Genomic DNA, 19764 nt, shown 5'->3' with positions numbered 1-19764 from the left:
TTACAATGGTTTCAGAATTCTTGGAACCGTCGTCTCGAGTCTTCGTCCTCGGGTAAATGCCTACTTGGGTTAGGTGACCTCGAACGAGGGTCGTCGTTGCCGTCCTCATTTTCACTTTCCGAGAGAACTGCTTTCCCTCTGCCTTTTGCCTTGGATTTCAATTTCGATTTTGCAGCGGAGGTGGGTTTCGATAGTGCCTTCTTCGATGTAACTTTCGGTTCCTCTTCCTCAACGAAATTGTCGTCTTCGAGGCAATTATTACCTGCAGCTAGCTCATCCGTGGGGGATTCGTGTGCAAGATCGTCGGGTTCGACTCTGTCAGCCTGCTTCCGACCTTTTGTCTTTCCCTTCGCCCGAGAAGACAACTTTGTGTCCTTTTTCTTACCCTTGCTCGCAGCAACGATGTCTGCGTCCCCGTTTTCGTCTTCAAGTGTGTGCGAATTGTCGATGTCTGGGACGACGAAGTATCGGGGACGTCTACATCCATCTCTTCGCCATGAACCTCTGACTGAAGCGGGGAAACCTTCTTCCGTTTACGAGTTATCTTGGGTGGAGAAGAGGGCGGAGAAGACACATCGGATAAAGCAGGAATAGAAGACGGGAAGCGTGATGTTGTAAACGATGATTGAGACGGAAGCGCTGGCTCTTGCGGTGTCAGAAGAACGACAACGTTGCTCGGCTGGGTATCGACGATGCTTTCTTCAGGAACCTTGAGTGGAGGCAATGTAATAGCTTTAGGCTTCGGTTTAGGCCTGGGTCTCGGCTTGGGCTTGACGGGCTTGTCTTGGGATTTCTGCCGCTTCCGTGGAGGCTTGAGTGATAGTTCGTCGAGGTCGGAGTCGGATGTTAACTCTATCACATCATGGTTGACGGGCACGTAAGTCGGCTTCTTGACCTGAGTCTTCCGAGTGCGCGTCTTGGCCCGGTCGGCAATGCTAAACACAGGATCGACTTCCCCGATGAGATCTGAAACCGCAGATGGTGTGGTTGGAGGGCGTATGCTGTCTGCAGCCAAGGTACTGGCTGGAATTGCAGATGCAGAGTCAATGAGTGAACCAGAGGAACGAAGTTCATCGTCTTTGATGAAGTCGTCATATATGGTACTCGTAGTTCGAGACTTTCGCGGCACAGGACGTGGGCGCGGTTTAGACTTCGGTACAGGTGTTCCCGCGCCACGAGGAAGTAACGGAGAAGGATTTGGTGGTTCAGAGTCTCGGTACCCTGGAGGTGGTGTAAACAGAGATACATTGCTTGTGTCGAGAGGTTCGCGTCCTCGCTGGGGAGTCTGTGCTTGACTGATAATAAATGAAGCAGTCTGAATTGTCGACGCTGCAAATCCGTGTCCAGTTAGCATGTGGTATAGGACATGAAGCGTGATGAATTCCTAACGCTGTAGTATGTTTTCCGGGACTGTGGAAAACGGGGTTCCGCTCAAGAGGCCGCTTTGGTCAGCAATTTAAAGAGGTCGTAAAGTATCTTCGTCTTCACTGTCAGCGACAATCCAATCGTCTGTAATATCGGCCATGTTTTAATTGATAGATGTTTGCAGTGAGTCGTCGATGAGTACTTGAGTATGTAGAAGAAGTTAAGAACAGTAAGACAAGACTCTCATCCGGGACACATTAAAGGTGACCACATGCACGTGATCGCGTCACCTCCGAAGGACCGAAACACGGTGGGACTTAACCGGCTTAACCATGACATAGCATCACCAGCGCTATAAGTATGTTTGACCGGGAGACAGATCCTTTTTCCGGCCTCGGAACTAATGTACGGAACCGAAATGAAACTGTTTACTGCATAAATAACGTCAAATGAAACGAACTGAACTTGATGTTTTAGAATTGAGCACGGCTTTGTTCTGAGGTGTGGACGCGACGATCGATAGCACATAGATTCCATCTTTGGCAGAAGCAGTATTGGCACCAAATGTGAACACATTTTGTAACACGAAGTACTGATTAAGATTCATGATTTCTGGCCATGAGGCTGTGGCGATGAATCAGTACTCAGTACTAGTACTGATCGATGATCAGTCACCTCACCTCTTGTGAAACTAGCTAACAGACGGAGTTTCCAGGGACATCAATTGTTTTCTATATCAGGAATACAAGAACCGCAACTCTATTGGTGATTTTATTGATATCTCGGCTAACAAACAATAGTGAGCACGGATGGTGGTATACATACATCTAGCGTGGATGTCACCGCTACGTTTACCAAGTTCAAACGTTCACCTCTCACCCACATCTATTCTCTACCAATATGTCAACAATCTCAAATGATCCCACTTGGTGGCCGACCATCAGTGCGTATCGTTTTTGCAGCTATTTTGCAGGTTCGTAGAACAGTCGGATGTTGATTCTTGAAGCTGATGTCTCACTGATCTGACCTTGGCTATGGTTTTGCAGTTGCCGCCTTCGTTGCAGTAACATATGATTGGGGTGAGCATGATAACATCAAAGGACTGCTGATATCGATATCTTACAAGTATTTTCAGCACTAACATTTGGACAAGAGGTATGTCAATACTATCACCGGAACCCGTCTTGCTAATAATCCTTTTGTAGGTCGAATTGGTCTGGGTGAGTACAGTCTCATGTCAGAGGAACATACATGAAAATACACTTAATCACAGAGACAACCCTGGTCGCTCATGACAGTGATGTATATCTGTGTATGTAGCTTGTTTGTCGTAGTTGCCATGTGCTGACTTGAAAGTATCCTAGGTGCGCTACCTTGGAATCCTATCTGCTGTGTAAGTTCGGAAGGCTAAAGATTCGGTGTTGTGCTAATCGTCTGTTTCTCATAATCAGCCTTGTTACCCTGAGTATGTCTCCTTAGTACATCTACTGTCTTCTCTTCTTCTGACCAACGGTATTCAGGCGGTGTTCCGACCATCTCGCTGACAGATACAGTGAGTCTTCTGAATAAATGCCTGCCATTCCCCTCAAATTAACCGCGGTGTTCTGTAGCAGTGGGTGTGGTTTTTTGCTGACTTCTCAGTCCACTAATTGCTGCCACGCTATACTACCGAAGATGTGAGTCTGTTTGGAGTGTGTGCTACCTGAGGCTGGTCACTGATCGGATTTGTCAGGCTGGATGCTGTACATTATATGGGATTGGGCAGTTGCTGTGGTATTTGCGATGCTGTGGGGTGAGTTTTGCACTTACGAGACTTCAGTGATATTGGAGTGACTGAAACATGCTGCAAGTCATCATCATCACTCGGTTGCATGCCATGTATCAACGAGACAGAAAGATCCTGATATTTCTCGTTGTCACCTTCCTGGCGATCAACATTTTTGCTGGAGCGACAGCCGTAATGTCAACGACACATACTTCAGGAGGTACGCTTAATTATGAAAACGAACGTACATAAGGCTCATTGATGGACACCAGATGAACTCATTCTCTCCGGCACCTACGAGTGCAGGATTAACTACTATACAGGAGACGCCCTAGTTATGGATTCTACTACTTGGGTACTCTACATTGTGTGGGAGGTCCTCGCACTATGTCTCGCAGTCTGGATTACTGTGAAACACTTCCGTGAACTGCGATTACACTCGGCAGGAGGGATTATTGGGGACTGTTTTACGGTGTTGATGAAAACTCACGTGGTTTACTTTACGAGGTAAGTTCATATTCTGATTATTGTCCTTTTTTTCCACTGAAGGGTCGGACATGATAGCTTTATTGCTGTCTCTTGCTTAGAGCTCCTTATGGAATTATCAACGGTATGTCAATCTTTCACTTACCTCTACAAGTGACCACGATCTATCATTTCTATAGAACCTAGATCTCCTACAACAACAGACTTTGTTGAGCTTGAATCTGATTATCTCAGTGGTGCAGATGTTCGTGCTAGGACCACGGCTGATCCTTGGCCTTCGAGAATATAATGCTAAACTCCTGGCTCACTCCGACACTGCCACCGGCATGACCTCGATCGCTTTCCAAGAACGTGTGCATATATCGACTGGCAGTGGTGTGTAATGCTCGATGGAGTTGACGCGAACCGTTGTCGACGTCTAGTGCTTGCAAGGAGCACGGGAATATATATTTTTGTTGGTAGTTATTTAGTGTCACAAAATAGGTGTCAAGGAGACATAGGTATAGGCAATATTCTCGTCGCAGTATTTATTCGAATCATTTGCTATAGGTCCTGACATTGACAATGTTTCAATCAATGTCCTGGTTATCTCTACTGTACCAACGAAGGAAAGGAACGGGAAAGTCGAGGAGCGAGAGATATTCATAGGCGATGTCGCCGGAACGTTAGATGCAAGTTTCTATTTGCTCCTGCTTCTCATCTCTGAGGACAACCTGTGACCCACCTCTCGTGGTATCGGAAGCACTACGGGATATTGACTTCAGACTTTATGAGCGCAGACACGGACAGTAGTTCACGCGTGTAAGTCAGTTAGCGTGAGTCGAGAATGGGAGGTTGAACGTCGAAATTGAATGATGACATGGTGTAGTACATGAATGAGTTGTGAACGTCTGCTACAGACTACTGGATAGGCGGACTGGTGATTGCGGGCTTTGTTGATCATGCGGCAAGGCCCTCGACATCCTCCTCACGTACTTCAACATTGCTTCGGTTAACTTGAGCATTCCAAAAAGCGAAGGAGACGCGTCTGGCAGGTGAAGGTGGGCTAAAGAGTCCAGTGTGGGGCAGGATGGAAAATTCTTGGGATGGTCGGAACAGATAGAACTGCATCGCCTACAGTAGTATGACAGGCTAATAAGAACGCGAACTCAGCCTGCGGAAGATGTTTCTTCATGATATCGAGCAGCGTCAGATGTTCGTCTCTCACGACTAAATGCGAATTATAAGGCTGCGTAGGGTCCTGCTAGCTTGTGGACCAACTCGAGCTCACTGTAGACGGCCAAGAGCGCCTTGCCTTTCCCTGCACCCGGTTGACCCTGTCCGATCGTCACAAAGGACGGAGGCACGCGCTTCTTCATCAGCTGTCTGGATCTGATCAGAGCGGAAAGTCTTGGCGTGTAAGAGCAAATGTAGAGATCTTCCAGGCATGGCACCTTCCCAGGACAATCCGCCTTTGTTTGAAACGGGTGAGCTACATGGAGAGGAATGGATGTGAAAGTTGCAGTGGGACACAACCAGATTCAAGTGGTGCTTTAGTTTGAAAATGTGCTCGAGTACATTAACGATAGGTAGCATGATCTGGTCCCATATTATCCGCAAGAGCACAATGAGATCTGTCCTCGACTCTCCTGGGTTCATCCGAGATGAATCTCATATTGCCCCGGTGAAGCGATCCTTGAAAATCTTGAGATCTGCGAGAGCGATGGACAGCAAAGGAACATAGATGGGATCTCCTGACGATGATGGTGCTGCACGGGTATTCACTCACAATGAGGATGATGACCGGACTTTGCCGCGCTGCGAGTTGGAGGTCTTCGTATGAAGGTGGGAGCAGGAACCGCGAGAACGCCGGAAGATCGCGTATTTCAGCTACCACGGCTTCCCATTGCCTTGTAAGTCTTCTATATTCCGTTGCTGCTCGATCAGCAGCAGCTCTGTCGGTGATGGTTGCAGAACTCTGGGCTGCATTGGAAATGAGTTTGCTCAGCTCTAAATAATTGTGCACCAGTGTCGAATTTGCTGGCTCGAGGTCTTCGACTAGAGTCCTGAGTCGAGAAGCTAGAGACCACTTCTGGCCACGGCCCTGCTCCACGAGCTCAACTGCCCGTCGTAGATTGATATGACGTATAGTACATGAGACTGCAACTACGGGCAGTGATCTGGCATAATAGAAGGCAGCGGCAGTTTCGCGTCGTGAAATTGTCAATGATCGCGTTGCCAAGTGACCGTCAAAAAGGTTGAAAAATGTTGTGTAGGCCTCCAGTCCAGATGCATGGTTGTGCTCCTCTGCTGCAGCAACCCAGCGGAAAGCTGCCTTGAGACGTTCTGGAAAGCCTTGTGTGGCATGTCCTGATGCTAGTCTCAAGTTCTGTACAGCGAGTGACAAATCAGCAGGGTTGTGTAGAATCCGGTAACGAGACAAATAGGCTTCCTGCAGCCTCATGTAGCTGAAATACCTGTCCGGGCGCAGTGAAGACAAAGCTGACAATGATTGTTGGCAAAGAGTAATGGCCTCCTCGACATCTTCATTCTTCTGAGTTTGCGTGAAATGAGAGCAGAGCACCGAGCTCAAATTGTGAAGAGTTACATGACGCTGTGGATGGTCAAGCCTTCTTAACCGAAGGGATTCGCGACACAAATCAATGGCCTCGTTGAGATCCTCACTAACATGCGATTTGCGATGTCTGGTGTCGAGCGTGGATGCCAAGGTGGGTGCAACGTCAGTGCCTCGCGATAGAGGCTGATAGCTCGGGTGATGTCATCAATGTCGCCGCGTTTGTTGAAACGGGCGACGAGGGCAGGCCCTAGGGTGTTTAATGAGTAAACACGATATTGGTGCTTAACAGGGCACAGGCGCAGCGCCTCTTCGTGCAAAGAGATGGCCTCATTGAGGTCATTGGCTTTGCCTTGAGGATGGAAGCGCAACGTGAGTGAAGAAGCCAAGTTGTTCAGGTAGGTATCGCGGTCAGCATGTCCCTCGAGGCACAGAGATACGGCTTCACGACCGAGTTGTATGCTCGTGTCAAGATCATCGATGCTGCCGTGCTGATCAAAGCGTGTTTGAAGGGCTTGTGCAAGCTCGTTGAGGGCTGTGGGACGGAGTTGATGGCCCAGAGGACAGAGCTCGAAGATGACTCTTCCAAGGTGGATGCCTTCATCGGATGCGTCTGTTGGAAGATCGTTGCATTCGTCGATCACATAAGTGACACCATTGCCTGCCGCAATGCTACGAAGGTAGGTGTCCTCTGGACAGAGAGACAGTAGTTTATGATACAGTTGGGTGGCTTCGCGGATGCCAGCAGCAGTCCTTTTCTTGTTGTGGCGCTGACTCAGCACTTGAGTGAGGTTAAGGCATGATCGGGATGGGGCTGCAGACGCTATGCAAGGGCGTCATGGAAGAGGGAAGTGGTGGCATCGATGTCTTGAAAATAATTTCGGAGGTAGCCTATGAAGCGGGCCCACGCGAGGTTGGTGAGAGCCATGGTATGGTCTGGATAGCTGACCGGGCACTGGTCCAGAACCAACTGACAATGCTCTACAGCGTCGTTCAGGTGAGAGACTGTCTTGCTCGTCACGTATGCGGTAAATTGTATGTGGCCCGCATCTGTGTCTCGAGCAATCTTGCAGTCTACGATGGACTGCAGTTTGCGTTCTGCCAGCAAAAGCTGAACGACAGATACCAGCGTCACTCACATCAAACAGTGCGTCATCCTGATCGTCGCAAGCATGTACAATACCAGCCTTCAGCTCGATGGAACGGTGAACACCACGCACAGGTGGGAAGGCTAAATTTACAGGACATTACTGTATGTGCATGAATAAGAAGCGAATCACTCACCGAATGGCTCATGTCCATGATTGAGTAGTTCATCCCATGACATTTGAAGTCCTCCAACGACCTCACCATCGCCAAGCATTCGACCAAGCTCATAAAATGCTCTGATCTCCGCTGACAACACAGGTGAGGCATGTGACGATCTATAGACCAAAGATCAGTTCTTGCATAGCGTCAGAAAGCCTCCATGGACTTTACAAAGCGACAGAATTCTCCCACACTACAAATTCATCAGACAATGAGACACTGATGGCTGATTTCCAGCGTCTCCGGGAGTCGACATTGACGGATATGTAGATGCCAGCGGGAATGCGCCCGGAAGGAATTCGAATATTCTTTCCGTTGATGACTGTAGATAGAGTGTGAGGATGATGACTGATACGAAGGTAGTTCGGAGGGACTCACCTTCAAGTCTAATATATCGTTCTTCTAGGCCACTACGCTTGATTGTGGGACGAAACAAACGACGAATGACACGCAGCATCTGAAATTGAGATAGATTCAGAATGAGCAGTAGGAGAAGGCGGAGGTGGGTGGAATGAGTCAGACTGTGGATGGAGTTTGGCTGAGAGAGAGAAGAGGTTGAGTGTTTAGGCCATGCTGCACGTGTATTTCCATGTTGTCTAGGGCTGGAGTATAATAGATGCTGGTATGATTGCACTAAACACTGGGAATGGAGATCACCGACCAGGATTAGCGGAAGAATCTAAAGTAGACAATGTCTTAACCAGTCTTCAGAAAAACTGGCCAGCTAAGGAGCTAAGGTCGAAGGGGGCATGCGAGTCTCAGAGTAATTGGACTTGCATCGTACTGCTCAGTCAGCACACCGAGGCAAGATGTAGAATTGAGTGTATTTCGTATGGTAATGCGAACAATGCTAGAGCCGCTGAAGACGGCACGCTAAGAACCGAATGATTCTAGTATACGACTCGTCCGATCGAGCTGATAGCGGGGGGGGAGGATGATCTTACCTGAACAGAGGAATAAGAAAAGAATGTCAACTTGAAAAGCAAGGATGCAACCAACGGATAATTCTAATGAGAAACCCCCTTACATGGGGGTACTTGCTTAGTCATCAGAAACCCTTTTGACTTTCAATACTGTAGCAGGGTTTCTGACGGCCGGAGCCCACTGCCAGCGCCGTACTGCTAAAAGGGGCAAGTGAGTAGATCAGCTCGAAAGCACCATTTATCTGGTGGGTAGTAATAGAGCTAGGAATTGCTGCATAATTCAGAAATAAGACTTATGTTTTGACCAAGTTTGCTTGCCTGGTATCCAATTTTCAGTATATTCTCACATAGTGGCTGCATTTTTAATGACAAACCTGCAACGATTCACTTACTAGTACAGTCACTGCAGCCTGACACTGGGTCTGGTCACCGTGAATGAGTTCCAGTGAATCCTTCGAATCTTATTCAACACCTAATCCATTCTCAGCTTACTCTAAGAATTACTTTCGGAGCATTACCTTCAACAATGCTTTGTCTCTTGAATTTCCTGAAATTGCTCCAGCTGGCTCCATTTCTCGCTGGTGCTTTGATCTTGATGTCCCAGGCTCAGCAATAGCTACTGTTATTCTCCCCAGTGAAGTTGCCCTTCACTCGGATGACCTACAACCCATAATCCAACAAATGGAGGAGGCTTTTAGTAAGGGTGCATGGTCTGTGTCTATAGAGGCAATAATCAATGGGCAACCTATTTCACGAACATATCACTTCACAAAGGTACAAAACTCTTGATTTTTAAATGCTTGTAGCCTAACCTTGTTATTATCTACTAGATACGGCTTTTTACAGGAATCAATAATTTCCATCCAAAAATACTCTATGCATGTCAAATCTATAAATTTGTCTCAACAACCCTTCCAATTTCATGCACAGCAGCAATGAAATTCCTTACATTATCGATTACACAGCACATCTGAGGATTTCATATTACCGAGTTCCCTTTGTGGAAACTTGGGTGTCTATTGGACGAGAACTGGGCAGAAGAGGATGTCCTCAATGGAATGGCTGAATTGCTGTATTTCCAGCTGGCATCAGCATCCAAATTCAGCTGTTCTGACTTTCTTTTTCTTCCAACATCATTTTCTAACGATGCAAGGTACCTCTATGCTCAGCAGCCACAGGTGTTTAGTCAAAATATAGCTGCATTACGAGACTGGCTGCGTGGTTCAGATGTCCAGACTATGGGCTTTATTGTCTGGGATAATAATCATTTTGCAGCATACTTCTACAACAAGTCTACACAACTTCTTCATAATGACTTGATGGGATGAGAACCAGCCTCTGATGTTCTTAATATCTTTTCATGGATTCTTACTGGTCTCAGCAACTACCCACCACCACACTCTGTCCAGAAGGGAGCACTCGCACTACAGTCTTCTGGATCAGGGAGCTGTGGCATTGTGGCTCACAATTTTGTCGAATCACTTGTTGACGAGAGTGTTCTGTATTGGGATAATGTCTCGTCACTAGAATTTCGCAAAAAGGCACTGCAAGAAATGATTATCTATCATGATGCGGCAGTACAAACTTCAGTAAGTCCAATTCATCAGATTCACAAAACTTCATGAGGCTCACATTCATTTAACTCTTTAGGACACAGTCTTTCTTGACTGGGTTCGCCCATGTCTAAACAATGAGGTTCAATCTAATTGCTTGGAAGACTTTGTCAGCTTTAATGACTTCAACTTGTATATACCATTGGTAGTAATCTACAGCCTATACAAGTCTCACTTACTAACATCTAGTCTCCAGGCTTCTCATCCAATCTATAAATTCAAGGCTCTAATTTCGAATGAAATTGTAATTACCCTCCCTTTCGACATTTGTTATCTCGTCAGATGGTCTTGAATGTAAGAGAACTTGAAAAGTCATTACGTGCATGCTAACAGTTGTGATATTTTTTATTCAGGACTCGTCGCTGCAGAACATGTCTAGTAATAACATCAATCCCACTTCTAATCTCAACTTCGTGACATCTGGGAACAGTATTGTGAATCCCATCATACTTCAATCTCCTCCTCCTCAATTTTTGGAGCCATCAATGCAAGAACCACGGACTCCACTTCAAACTATGAAAATTGAGGTTATCGACCTCATTTCACCACTCCACGTCACAACAAGTGCATTGCCAAGATATAATGTCAAGACACCACCTGATAGTCCTATAATCATGTCCCATCCTCGCCGCATTGAATCAAGAAAGCGCCGTTGCCATAGCAACAAGGAGAATGAGTTATCTGGGTCTATCATCGAACTTAGTGACTCTGACGATCCAGGAATCAAGTTACAGCTGCTTGCAAAACAGTTCAAACCACCTGTCAAAGAATCAACTGCAGATCGCAGTATCAGCACCATAGGTCATCCCATTGCAGTTGGATCAGTGTTTGAGAGCATTGAAGAGGCCCAACGTTGCATTTATGCTCGTGAGGCAAACTGCAGGCATCGTTGGCGCCGAGGACAAAGTAAACATGTCGGGGATAGTGCTGTGCAGTTGAAAAAACTCACCCTCCGATGTAACCATTACCATCAACACGAACCAACTCACTCAATGGCTATTGATTCTTCTGACCACCGCAGAGGCAAGACTATCAAGACAGGTTGTAATGCTCATGTCAATCTCAATCTCATCCATGGGTCGACATTGTGGCAGGTTACTCTTACCAACTGGGACCATAATCACCCGCGAGAAATCCCTCCTGGGGGTACCATTGTCCGACCACCAACCACAGCACAGCATCAGGTTGTCTCCGAGTTTGCAATGAGCAATGGCTTCCAGCGACAGCACATATCCACTATTCTTGCAAACCATTTCACGGACCACCCCCTTGAGCCTAAACAAGTATCAAACATGATTAATAATGCACGTCGTCAGGCTCGAGATGATGTGCAGGCACTTGGTGGTGATATTGCAGCAATCATTGCTGTGCTACAAGGCAGGATTGATGATGGTGAACGTTGGCAGTATAAACTTCGGCTGGATGAAAGCCAGGTTGTCATTGGCCTTTGGTGGCTCAGTCCCACTCAACTTGATCTTGCTCAACGCTTTTCTGATGTTCTCATCAATGATAACACATACAACTGCAATCAGTACCTTTATTCGCTCAACATTGGCATCATTATTGACAATTTTGGTGCCTCACAGAATGCATGGTATGCTTTTCAGGCAACAGAAGATGTGGAATCACACCGTTGGATTTTCCAATGCCATTTGGAGGCTGCGCGGCGCCCACCAAAAGTTTTTCTTTCAGATCGACATGGTTCACTTATCTCTGCAGCATCCCAGACAATACCTCTCTCGCGTCACTTGTATTGTCTTCATCATCTCACCGGGAACATCACACAAAACCTTCATATTGTTATTGGTTCTCAGTGGGAGGACTTTATGCATGACTTTTGGATGGTATATCGAGCAGTATCACCAACCGAGTTCGAGAGGCTATGGACTAACATCACAGCAAAGTTCCCCAGGGCTCAGAAATATCTAGAAGAAATCTACGACTGCCGAGAACGTTGGGCCTGGGCCTGGGTGAGCCATGTCTTCACAGCAGGTATTCGAACAAATGATTGGGTTGAGGTTGAGAATTGAATCAACAAAGTTTTCGGAGGACCAAAAAAGACCTTACTTCAGCTATTCAACAGTCTCAACGAAAGAACAAATGGACAAACTATCCAGGAAATGGTTAAAGTTCGAGAGGTGAGCCTGACACTTTGATAGTATTCAAATGCCAAATCCTAATAAGTTTTCAGTCATCATGCCGTCAACATGTTCAGAACCTTGAAATACTTTTTGCAGGACTGCTTGCACAGTTACGACAGCACACTGGTCCATTTGCACTACAAAAGTGCCACAAGGAGATGGAGGAGAGTCTATTCTATGAAACGGAGGTTGTCCAGCGACCATTGGGTGTAAAAAATTGGGTATGTGCCTTCAAACTATCTGCTTTGAATCATTGATTTGAACACAGATACTATCTGTATCATTAGATGGAGTATGTGATTCAGGCAGACAGCGGTGAACGTGGTTATACATGGTGTGATAATGAGGAACAGGTCTGTGCTTTGTTCTACTAGAGTCAATCAAAACTCATGCAATGATTCCTGTTGCCGCAGCACATGATCAATAACTTCAAGAATGACAAGGCATATATTTCCACCAAGTGGTTGCTCCGGCTGATAAGTTCACGAGGATTGGAGATACAACATCTCTTGAAGATAATCAACCATGGTACAAAAACGACGCACCTCCTCGCCATCCTTCAAAATGACAGTTATCTGTGTGACTGCTGCATGTGAATGAACCTTGGCATTCCTTGTCGTCACTACTTTCAAGCACTGACCAGGATGCCAACCTTATCGTTTCATATTGGACTCGTCTGAGCAAGGTGCGTGGTGCAACAGCGTAGTCCTCGACTCTGACAAACCTTCATGCAGATGGTATCAAGATCATAACTTGGACATCCAGACTGTGTCATCAGTTTCTCTAGAAAATGTACCACAGAATAACTCTGCCCTTCGATCAACATCTCTCACAACAAAGTCTTCTCACAAATCCAATCCACTTGATTCCTCCACACAGCAAAGCGCTGTACCACCCACCCAGACTATTGGTGCACGTGAAGTATACCACGAAACTCATGCTGCACTCAAGCCACTCATAAATGGCATCCACACGAAGGAAGACCTCGATGAGCTATTGCAGGACCTTGATGAGCTGCAGTATGTTTTGTCAGTACATTGATTTAAATTTATCAAATGTTTCCCTCAGGAGAATCAAAGCTGAAGAGGCCCATTCCACTCTTATCCACGACCCTCCAGTCATTCAGCAGAAAGGGCGCCCACGGTCAGCATGACTCACAGGTGCCATTGAAGGTAGACCGCGTGGAGGAGGGCCATTGGTGAGAAGCCGCGTCCGTTCAGAGAATACAGCAGCCACTCCAATAGCATCCCAGGCTCACCTTGAGTCAACCATGAGCGCAACTCAGAGAGCCCCTCGAAAATGTGGGCTTTGTTGACGGGAGGGTCACACACAGCAAAATTGTGATTAAATTCAGTAACGGATGGCAGTAGATGAGCCGCTGGAACTTGGAGTGTGTTGAACTTAATTAGAATTGAATGTGTTCTGTTGGTCACTGGTTGGTTGAGTCTTCATCACACGCGAGGCTCGTATTTTGAATGGCAATGTGTGTATTATTCGACGGCAGAAAGCCAGCAGCGCGTAGTAATTTTTTTAAATGTTGAACATTGAGTACCGGTGCGCATGGCGGAAACAAATGGCGGTCTTCATTAGGTAAGCAGAGGTTTCTACTCAATGTTCCTGTTGATGTCGGGGTCGTCTGCTTGCGAAGAGTCAACTATTCATGTAACACTCTATAGGCACAGCCCAACCTAGCCACAGACGGAGCTTCCAGGGAACAAAGTTCATCAATTTTCTATATAAGGAATACAAGAACCAGTTAACTCTATTATATGGAGTGCACAAATATTCACCCTGATCTTATTGATATCCTGGTTACCAAACTATAGTGAGCACTATACGTACATATAGCGCGGATGTCACCGCTATACATTTACTAAGTTCACCTCTCACTCACACCCATTCTCTAACAATATGACTATAGTCTCAAATGATCCCACTTGGTGGCCGTTGTAGAGATACAACAATTGCTAGACACCACATGAAGTAAGTGTTCAGCAATATAAAAATGTTGTGGTTGTGCACAGCCTAGTCTGCTTATACTTGCAAGACAAGTGCGTTCGACCCAAGGGGTTTGCTGTATGGTATTAGAATAATCAGTTATATCAAAAGGAAGATAGTCCGAAGTGCGGTGAAGGTACAACAATTCAGATGGTGAGTCTGAACAATGTTGGGTCTTGCAGAACCTAGCTGCTATTCGACCCTAAAGGGTTTCTGGACCAGACTCAAGGCTCAGAGGAGAGGAAATATGATAGAAACTTGCTGAGTACTCTGACTCATACTGGTAACTGGTGAAAAGGTAACTTGATTATGTAAGCTACAAAAGTGCCAACATAAGGTAAGGTAAAAACAGTCTCTACAAGCCCAGCCAGAAATGAATCCCTACAGCGGGAAACAAAGTCCGAAGGTATAATTACGAGTCCGATGTCAAAAATGTCGGGTCCGATGTTTTTAGGTTAGCGGGTTTGCGTCGGGTTGCATCGGGTTTGCGTCAGGTTTGCATCGGGAATATAGCGAATGTCGGGGGTAGTGAACGGCGGGTTACTGTCTGATGTTTCGGATAAAGAAAGAATGATATTGCAGAATCCAACTAAGAACTACGAATATCGAATGACCTCCTCCTACTCGGAGGTAGAAAGGTAAAGTAAATAGGTAGGAGGTATGCGAAATATATAGTATCTATGTAGGATTTCGGAGTGCTATAGGCAAAAGTAGTAGCGCTGATTTTCGGGTCCGGTGTCCTATGTAATAAGACATGATGTACTGCGGACATGTAATAACACGTTCTACAATGTTAGCAATGTGAAAACAAGTAACTGCGCACCTAGTGGGGATAGATACGACAGGACAAGACATAGGGAGGACAAGTGCGCGGGAAAATATCGGGTCCGATGCGCGGGAAACGTCGGGTCCATCAGATTAGCGTCGGGTTTAGCGGATAAACATCAGATTGAGCGGATGAGTGTTGGATAACATTGGAAGTAATTCGTGTGTTTGACATGCATGGGAAAATAGCTGAATACGAGCCTAGCGTGAGCTCGAGTGCTACACCGTCCATCAGTGCGTATCGTTTTTCCAGCTATTTTGTAGGTTTGTGGAGCAGTCGGATGTTGAAGCTGATGTCTCAACCTGACCTTGGCTACAGTTTTGCAGTTGCCACCCTTGTTGGAGTAACATACAATTGGGGTGAGCATGATAACATTAAAGGACTGCTGATATCTTACAAGTATTTTCAGTGCTCACAATTGGACAAGAGGTATGTCGATGGGCCATGAGTCGACCGGAGCAGCCATCTCGCTAAGAATCCTTTTATAGGTCGAACTCATCTGGGTGAGTAGAGTCTCATGGCAGAGGGAACACGCATGAGAATACACTTATTTACAGAGGCAACACTGGTCCCTAATGACAGTGATGTATCTCAGTGTATGTAGCTTGTTTGTCGTAGGTGCCATTGTGTGCTGACTTGAAAATATCCTAGGTGCGCTACCTTGGAATCCTAGTTGCTGCGTATGTTCGGAAGGCTAAACAATTGGTGTTGTGCTAATCGTCTGTCTCTTAATCAGCCTGGCTATTCTGAGTATGTCTCCTTAGTTCATTCACTATCTTTACTTCTTCTGATCAACGGTATTCAGGCGGTGTTCCGACCATCTCGCTGACAGATACAGTGAGTCTTCTGTACAAATGCCTGCCATTCCCCTCAAATTAACTGTGGTGATCTGTAGCAGTGGGTGTGTTTCTTTGCTGACTTCTCAGTCCACTAATGGCTGCCACACAGGCCATCCTGTCATATTAATGCATTAATTGAATGATAGTTACAAGACAAATGTTGCCGCTCTATGATGCAGTGAGGCATGAGCGTAGTCTTAGAGTTTCGTCTTTGGAAGAGCAGAAGAAGCCGGCGCTTCTTCTTCTCACTCTTCCACCAGTAAGATCGTCGACGAGTACAGCGTCAACCTCTTTTCTTTCTCTCGCTACCCCACACTATCTCTCAAAGCCCAGTAACACTATATTTCACTTTAAAACAAATTTAATTCATCTTCTCAAACCAACATGGCTCGCATCGCATCAGATCCAGCAATGGACATCGAACTGAATTTTACATCTGCTACCTTCGAAGCAATTCGCAATCAAATCATTGGAAATTCACAATTAACCCACAAAGAAGCAGCCAACGAACTGGCCGACGGCTGGAGGCAAGACCATGACATCCACTTAGCAGCTTGGACCGTGCAGTCCAACGAAGAAGTGCAGCTGGCAGCTGAAGCAGCACAGACAGAACACAATCGGATATAACAGGAAAGGCTCAACCTCGAGCAAGAGAACAATGGGAGACAGAGAAGAAAAAGCCAAAAATCAATGATTTTAAGGCGGGTACTTCTGTTGGTGACTCTCTTACTCATCACCCCTCCCAGTATGCCATCCATAAGCTCAAGTCCTACAAGTACGTAGAGCTATGGTATTTCAGTCCAGACGGCTGTAAGGAAACGGCTGACGAAGCAAAATCCTCGGCTGACAACACCTACAGCTTCACAAAGGTCGATGATTTCGTCACTTTGAAACCAATAGCTTCCTTCAAACCCTCCTGGAAAGTAATCCAGGACCATAGCCTTGAGTGGTGGCAATTCGACATGGCCAAAAATTGCTTCCTCCTCCAAATCAACAGATTAGGCTGGCCCGAGAAACACCAGCGCGCCATCACAATGTTCTTCATGAACATTGTATCCCATCCTCAACGAGCTGAACCCCTCGGCAAACGAGCGCTTCTGCTCTATGCTGCACGAGTGCGCAGAGATTGGCATGACACTCTCACCCTCGACAATGCGTTCGACATCAGCATCTTCAATTCGACGCTCTTAAAGAACCTCGCTGAAGAAGTTTGGAACAAAGTCCATTTTGAAAGCTTAGCCGAGGTTTGTTCTCCTCCCTTAACCTGCAACGTCCTGATACTAATATTCTGTCTCAATTCGTGTCCTTACTTGCTTCACGCTACCACCATAAAATGCTTCCTGCTACCACGCTACCACCCACTCGCTTCCGCTTCCAAATCACTACGCTCCCGCCACTCGCTACTTGCTCCCATACGCTTCCTCTTCCCTAAACTCAGCTCCAACTCACAACCTCATTGAAGAGCAGTAACTGCGAAACCCAGACCCCTTCCCAACGCAACCAAGCCCATTCATCCATGCACTCCAATCGTTCTCGCTCGCGTTCCCCTGCACAAAATTTGCCAGGGCAATTGCCACCTCGAACCATGTCTCCCAATCGCAACTGGCCTCGCCATGAGCCTAAACGTTCCTCCAATGAAAAATGCCCTTTTCAGAACAGGGCAGCATCACCTGGCCTCCATGCCTGCGCTGTATGCCTTGGCCGATTCACACACAACGTCCACAAGTGCAAAAGCGAATTCTTATGGGACAGCAAGACTCCAGCATCATGCCAAAGGAACAGCGACAGTCGACTCATCAATGCACAAGGGCTACAGCTCTGTTACGACTGGCAACATCCAAATGGCTGCACGAGTACTGGCAAGGACCACGTCCATGAGTGTTCCGGATGCAGCATCACAGATCACGGCACTCAAAAATGTCCTCGAGGCCAGGAAGCGTAATGCTCTCACTCCTTATCACGCCGACATATGGCACCATTTACTTAATAAATCCGGACTCATACATATCTACCCGCACATACCTCAATCTTTACAGCTCGGTTTCACTGGAAGTATCCCTCCCATTACCTACATGTATACCCCTTTTAATAGTTCCTCTGTCAACGAGCACAGCAACACTTTCACCACCATCCTTAATCGAGAATTTGGCACAGGACGTTACCTCGGACCCTTATCAAAAGCCGAAATGGAAAGCCTCATCGGACCATTCCAAATGGCTCCACTTTCCATCATTCCGAAGCCTGGAAAGCCTGGACAATTCCGCCTTATGTCATATCCCGCGTTCCGGACCCGGACCAACCACACACATCATTTCCGGACTTCCGGATCCGGCCGACGTCTATCCATTGTCCGGATCCGACCCGCGTCTAACTTCTGTGCCTTATCCCTTTGTACGTTCCTTCTCCAGTTAGACTATACTCATTTTCCATACCTCGTTTCATCTCCGCCCTTATTTTCCTATGTCTTCATCTCCGTCTTCATTTACTATTTTCCGATAGACTAGTGTTTGACTTTTCTATATGCTCCGTCCACAGCCTCACATAGCTTCAGACTGCACAGACTGATTCTCTGTTAAGTCCTCAGTAGTATATAAACCCTGTAGAATCTTTGTACTTCCTTAGTTCAAATATTATCTTAGACTCTGCTCATTCCCTTCTCCGTCCGACTTGAGTTTCTCCTCTCGTCGTCCTCCGCTAGTCTTAGGATCGATTCCTATAGACTTCTCACCTCTGCCTCTACCTCTGGTAGTCCTCCGCTGTTTCCTTTCTAGTTCGGACATCGTCCGGATTAGTCTTATCCTTTGTTCCTGAACGTCCGCCGGAATTCCCGCGCATCGGACATCGGACTCCGGACTCGTCTGACAACCTTCGGACATCGTCCAACAGCCCTTGGAAGTTAGGGGCGCAGTGCATGAGCTGAAGCCAAGCCCTTCGGATCCGACCCTTGAGCACGTTCTTAACACCTTATCCAAAACCTGTCCCACAGCTCCTCGTTGCTCATTCACCCCATATCTTCCATCAATTCTTCCATCGACTCGAATCTTTATCCGTGCACCTATGGCACCTTTTCTACCATCTGTCTACTTGTCTGGCGACTTCCTCCTGGATCGCAAGGTGCTACGCGGGACGTCGCAGACATGTACCGCACCATTCCTCTCCACCCCTCCCAATATCCCGGTCTCGTCGTGCATACAGGCAAAGACCTCTTCGCAATCGACACCAGCTTCTGCTTTGGCTGCTCTTCAGCAGCCGGCTCTTATGGAGGCCTTGCTGACGCCGGTGCTGATATCTTTCGCAGTGAAGGCATCGGCCCATTATCAAAATGGGTCGATGACCATTTCTTCATTCGCATCCTGCGAGAACACCTGGAAAGGTACAACGAGGAATGGAAACACTGGGCCAGCAGCATCCAAGACCAGGGTGGTCTTCGAAAAGACAGCGGCCGAAAATGGTATCGCAGCGCGACGCTACCAGACGACCAGCCGGAGGAGTATGATGAAGACTGTTCATTTCCCCTTCTCGACCTCTCACAGAACTCCCCCCGCTCCCTCGAAGACGAAAAGTTTTTGTACTGCATGGCTGATATTGACTCTCTCTCCCGCCAAAACGGAACTCCGTGGCAACTTTCCAAGGACATCCAATTCTGCTATAACCCGCCTTTTACCGGCTTCACTTGGAACCTCGATTCTCGCACGCTCGAGATCCCAAGGAGCAAGAAAGAGAAATATTTGGCAGCCATCGCAACGTGGGAAGCACAAGGCCGTCATTCCCTCCTCGAAGTCCAAAAGCTACATGGAAAGCTGCTGCATGCATCTCGCGTGGTTCCTGCTGGCCGAGCCTACATCACCGAGCTGGAAGCCATGCTCTCCATCTTTGGTGACCGTCCTCTTGTACCTCACACCCCACCTAAGAACTGCGCTGCAGATCTCAGGTGGTGGTCCGCATG

At 47.0% G+C, this 19764-nt stretch overlaps 5 protein-coding genes across 5 annotated transcripts; 2 read left to right on the top strand and 3 right to left on the bottom strand.

The window, feature by feature from the left end:
• Positions 1 to 11: 11 nt before the first annotated feature.
• On the bottom strand, positions 12 to 1354 carry F5147DRAFT_779168 (uncharacterized protein; the record flags this gene model as incomplete). Its single annotated transcript, XM_041442254.1, has 2 exons — positions 12 to 326; positions 386 to 1354. The coding sequence occupies 2 exons, from the start codon at positions 1352 to 1354 to the stop codon at positions 12 to 14; spliced, it is 1284 nt and encodes a 427-aa protein (XP_041287332.1).
• A 911-nt stretch (positions 1355 to 2265) lies between these two features.
• F5147DRAFT_779167 (uncharacterized protein) lies at positions 2266 to 3999 on the top strand (the record flags this gene model as incomplete). The annotated part of the gene is made up of 12 exons (XM_041442253.1): positions 2266 to 2338; positions 2412 to 2444; positions 2501 to 2520; positions 2571 to 2585; positions 2639 to 2677; positions 2730 to 2758; positions 2817 to 2830; positions 3098 to 3157; positions 3216 to 3350; positions 3403 to 3637; positions 3695 to 3740; positions 3796 to 3999. The coding sequence occupies 12 exons, from the start codon at positions 2266 to 2268 to the stop codon at positions 3997 to 3999; spliced, it is 903 nt and encodes a 300-aa protein (XP_041287331.1).
• Positions 4000 to 5404: 1405 nt separating this feature from the next.
• F5147DRAFT_720329 (uncharacterized protein) lies at positions 5405 to 6059 on the bottom strand (the record flags this gene model as incomplete). The annotated part of the gene is made up of 1 exon (XM_041438813.1): positions 5405 to 6059. A coding segment is annotated over one exon (655 nt), but the record flags the coding sequence as incomplete, so codon positions are not given.
• A 543-nt stretch (positions 6060 to 6602) lies between these two features.
• F5147DRAFT_720328 (uncharacterized protein) lies at positions 6603 to 6781 on the bottom strand (the record flags this gene model as incomplete). The annotated part of the gene is made up of 1 exon (XM_041438812.1): positions 6603 to 6781. A coding segment is annotated over one exon (179 nt), but the record flags the coding sequence as incomplete, so codon positions are not given.
• Positions 6782 to 10823: 4042 nt separating this feature from the next.
• F5147DRAFT_525064 (uncharacterized protein) lies at positions 10824 to 11375 on the top strand (the record flags this gene model as incomplete). Its single annotated transcript, XM_041429974.1, has 1 exon — positions 10824 to 11375. A coding segment is annotated over one exon (552 nt), but the record flags the coding sequence as incomplete, so codon positions are not given.
• Positions 11376 to 19764: the final 8389 nt, after the last annotated feature.

This window comes from Suillus discolor (assembly GCF_016758755.1).
Source record: "Suillus discolor strain FC423 chromosome Unknown F5147scaffold_82, whole genome shotgun sequence".
NCBI classification, from domain to species: Eukaryota; Fungi; Basidiomycota; class Agaricomycetes; order Boletales; family Suillaceae; genus Suillus; species Suillus discolor.
The sequence above is the reverse complement of the archived record's forward strand: the minus strand, read 5'-3'. Positions and strand labels throughout refer to the sequence as shown.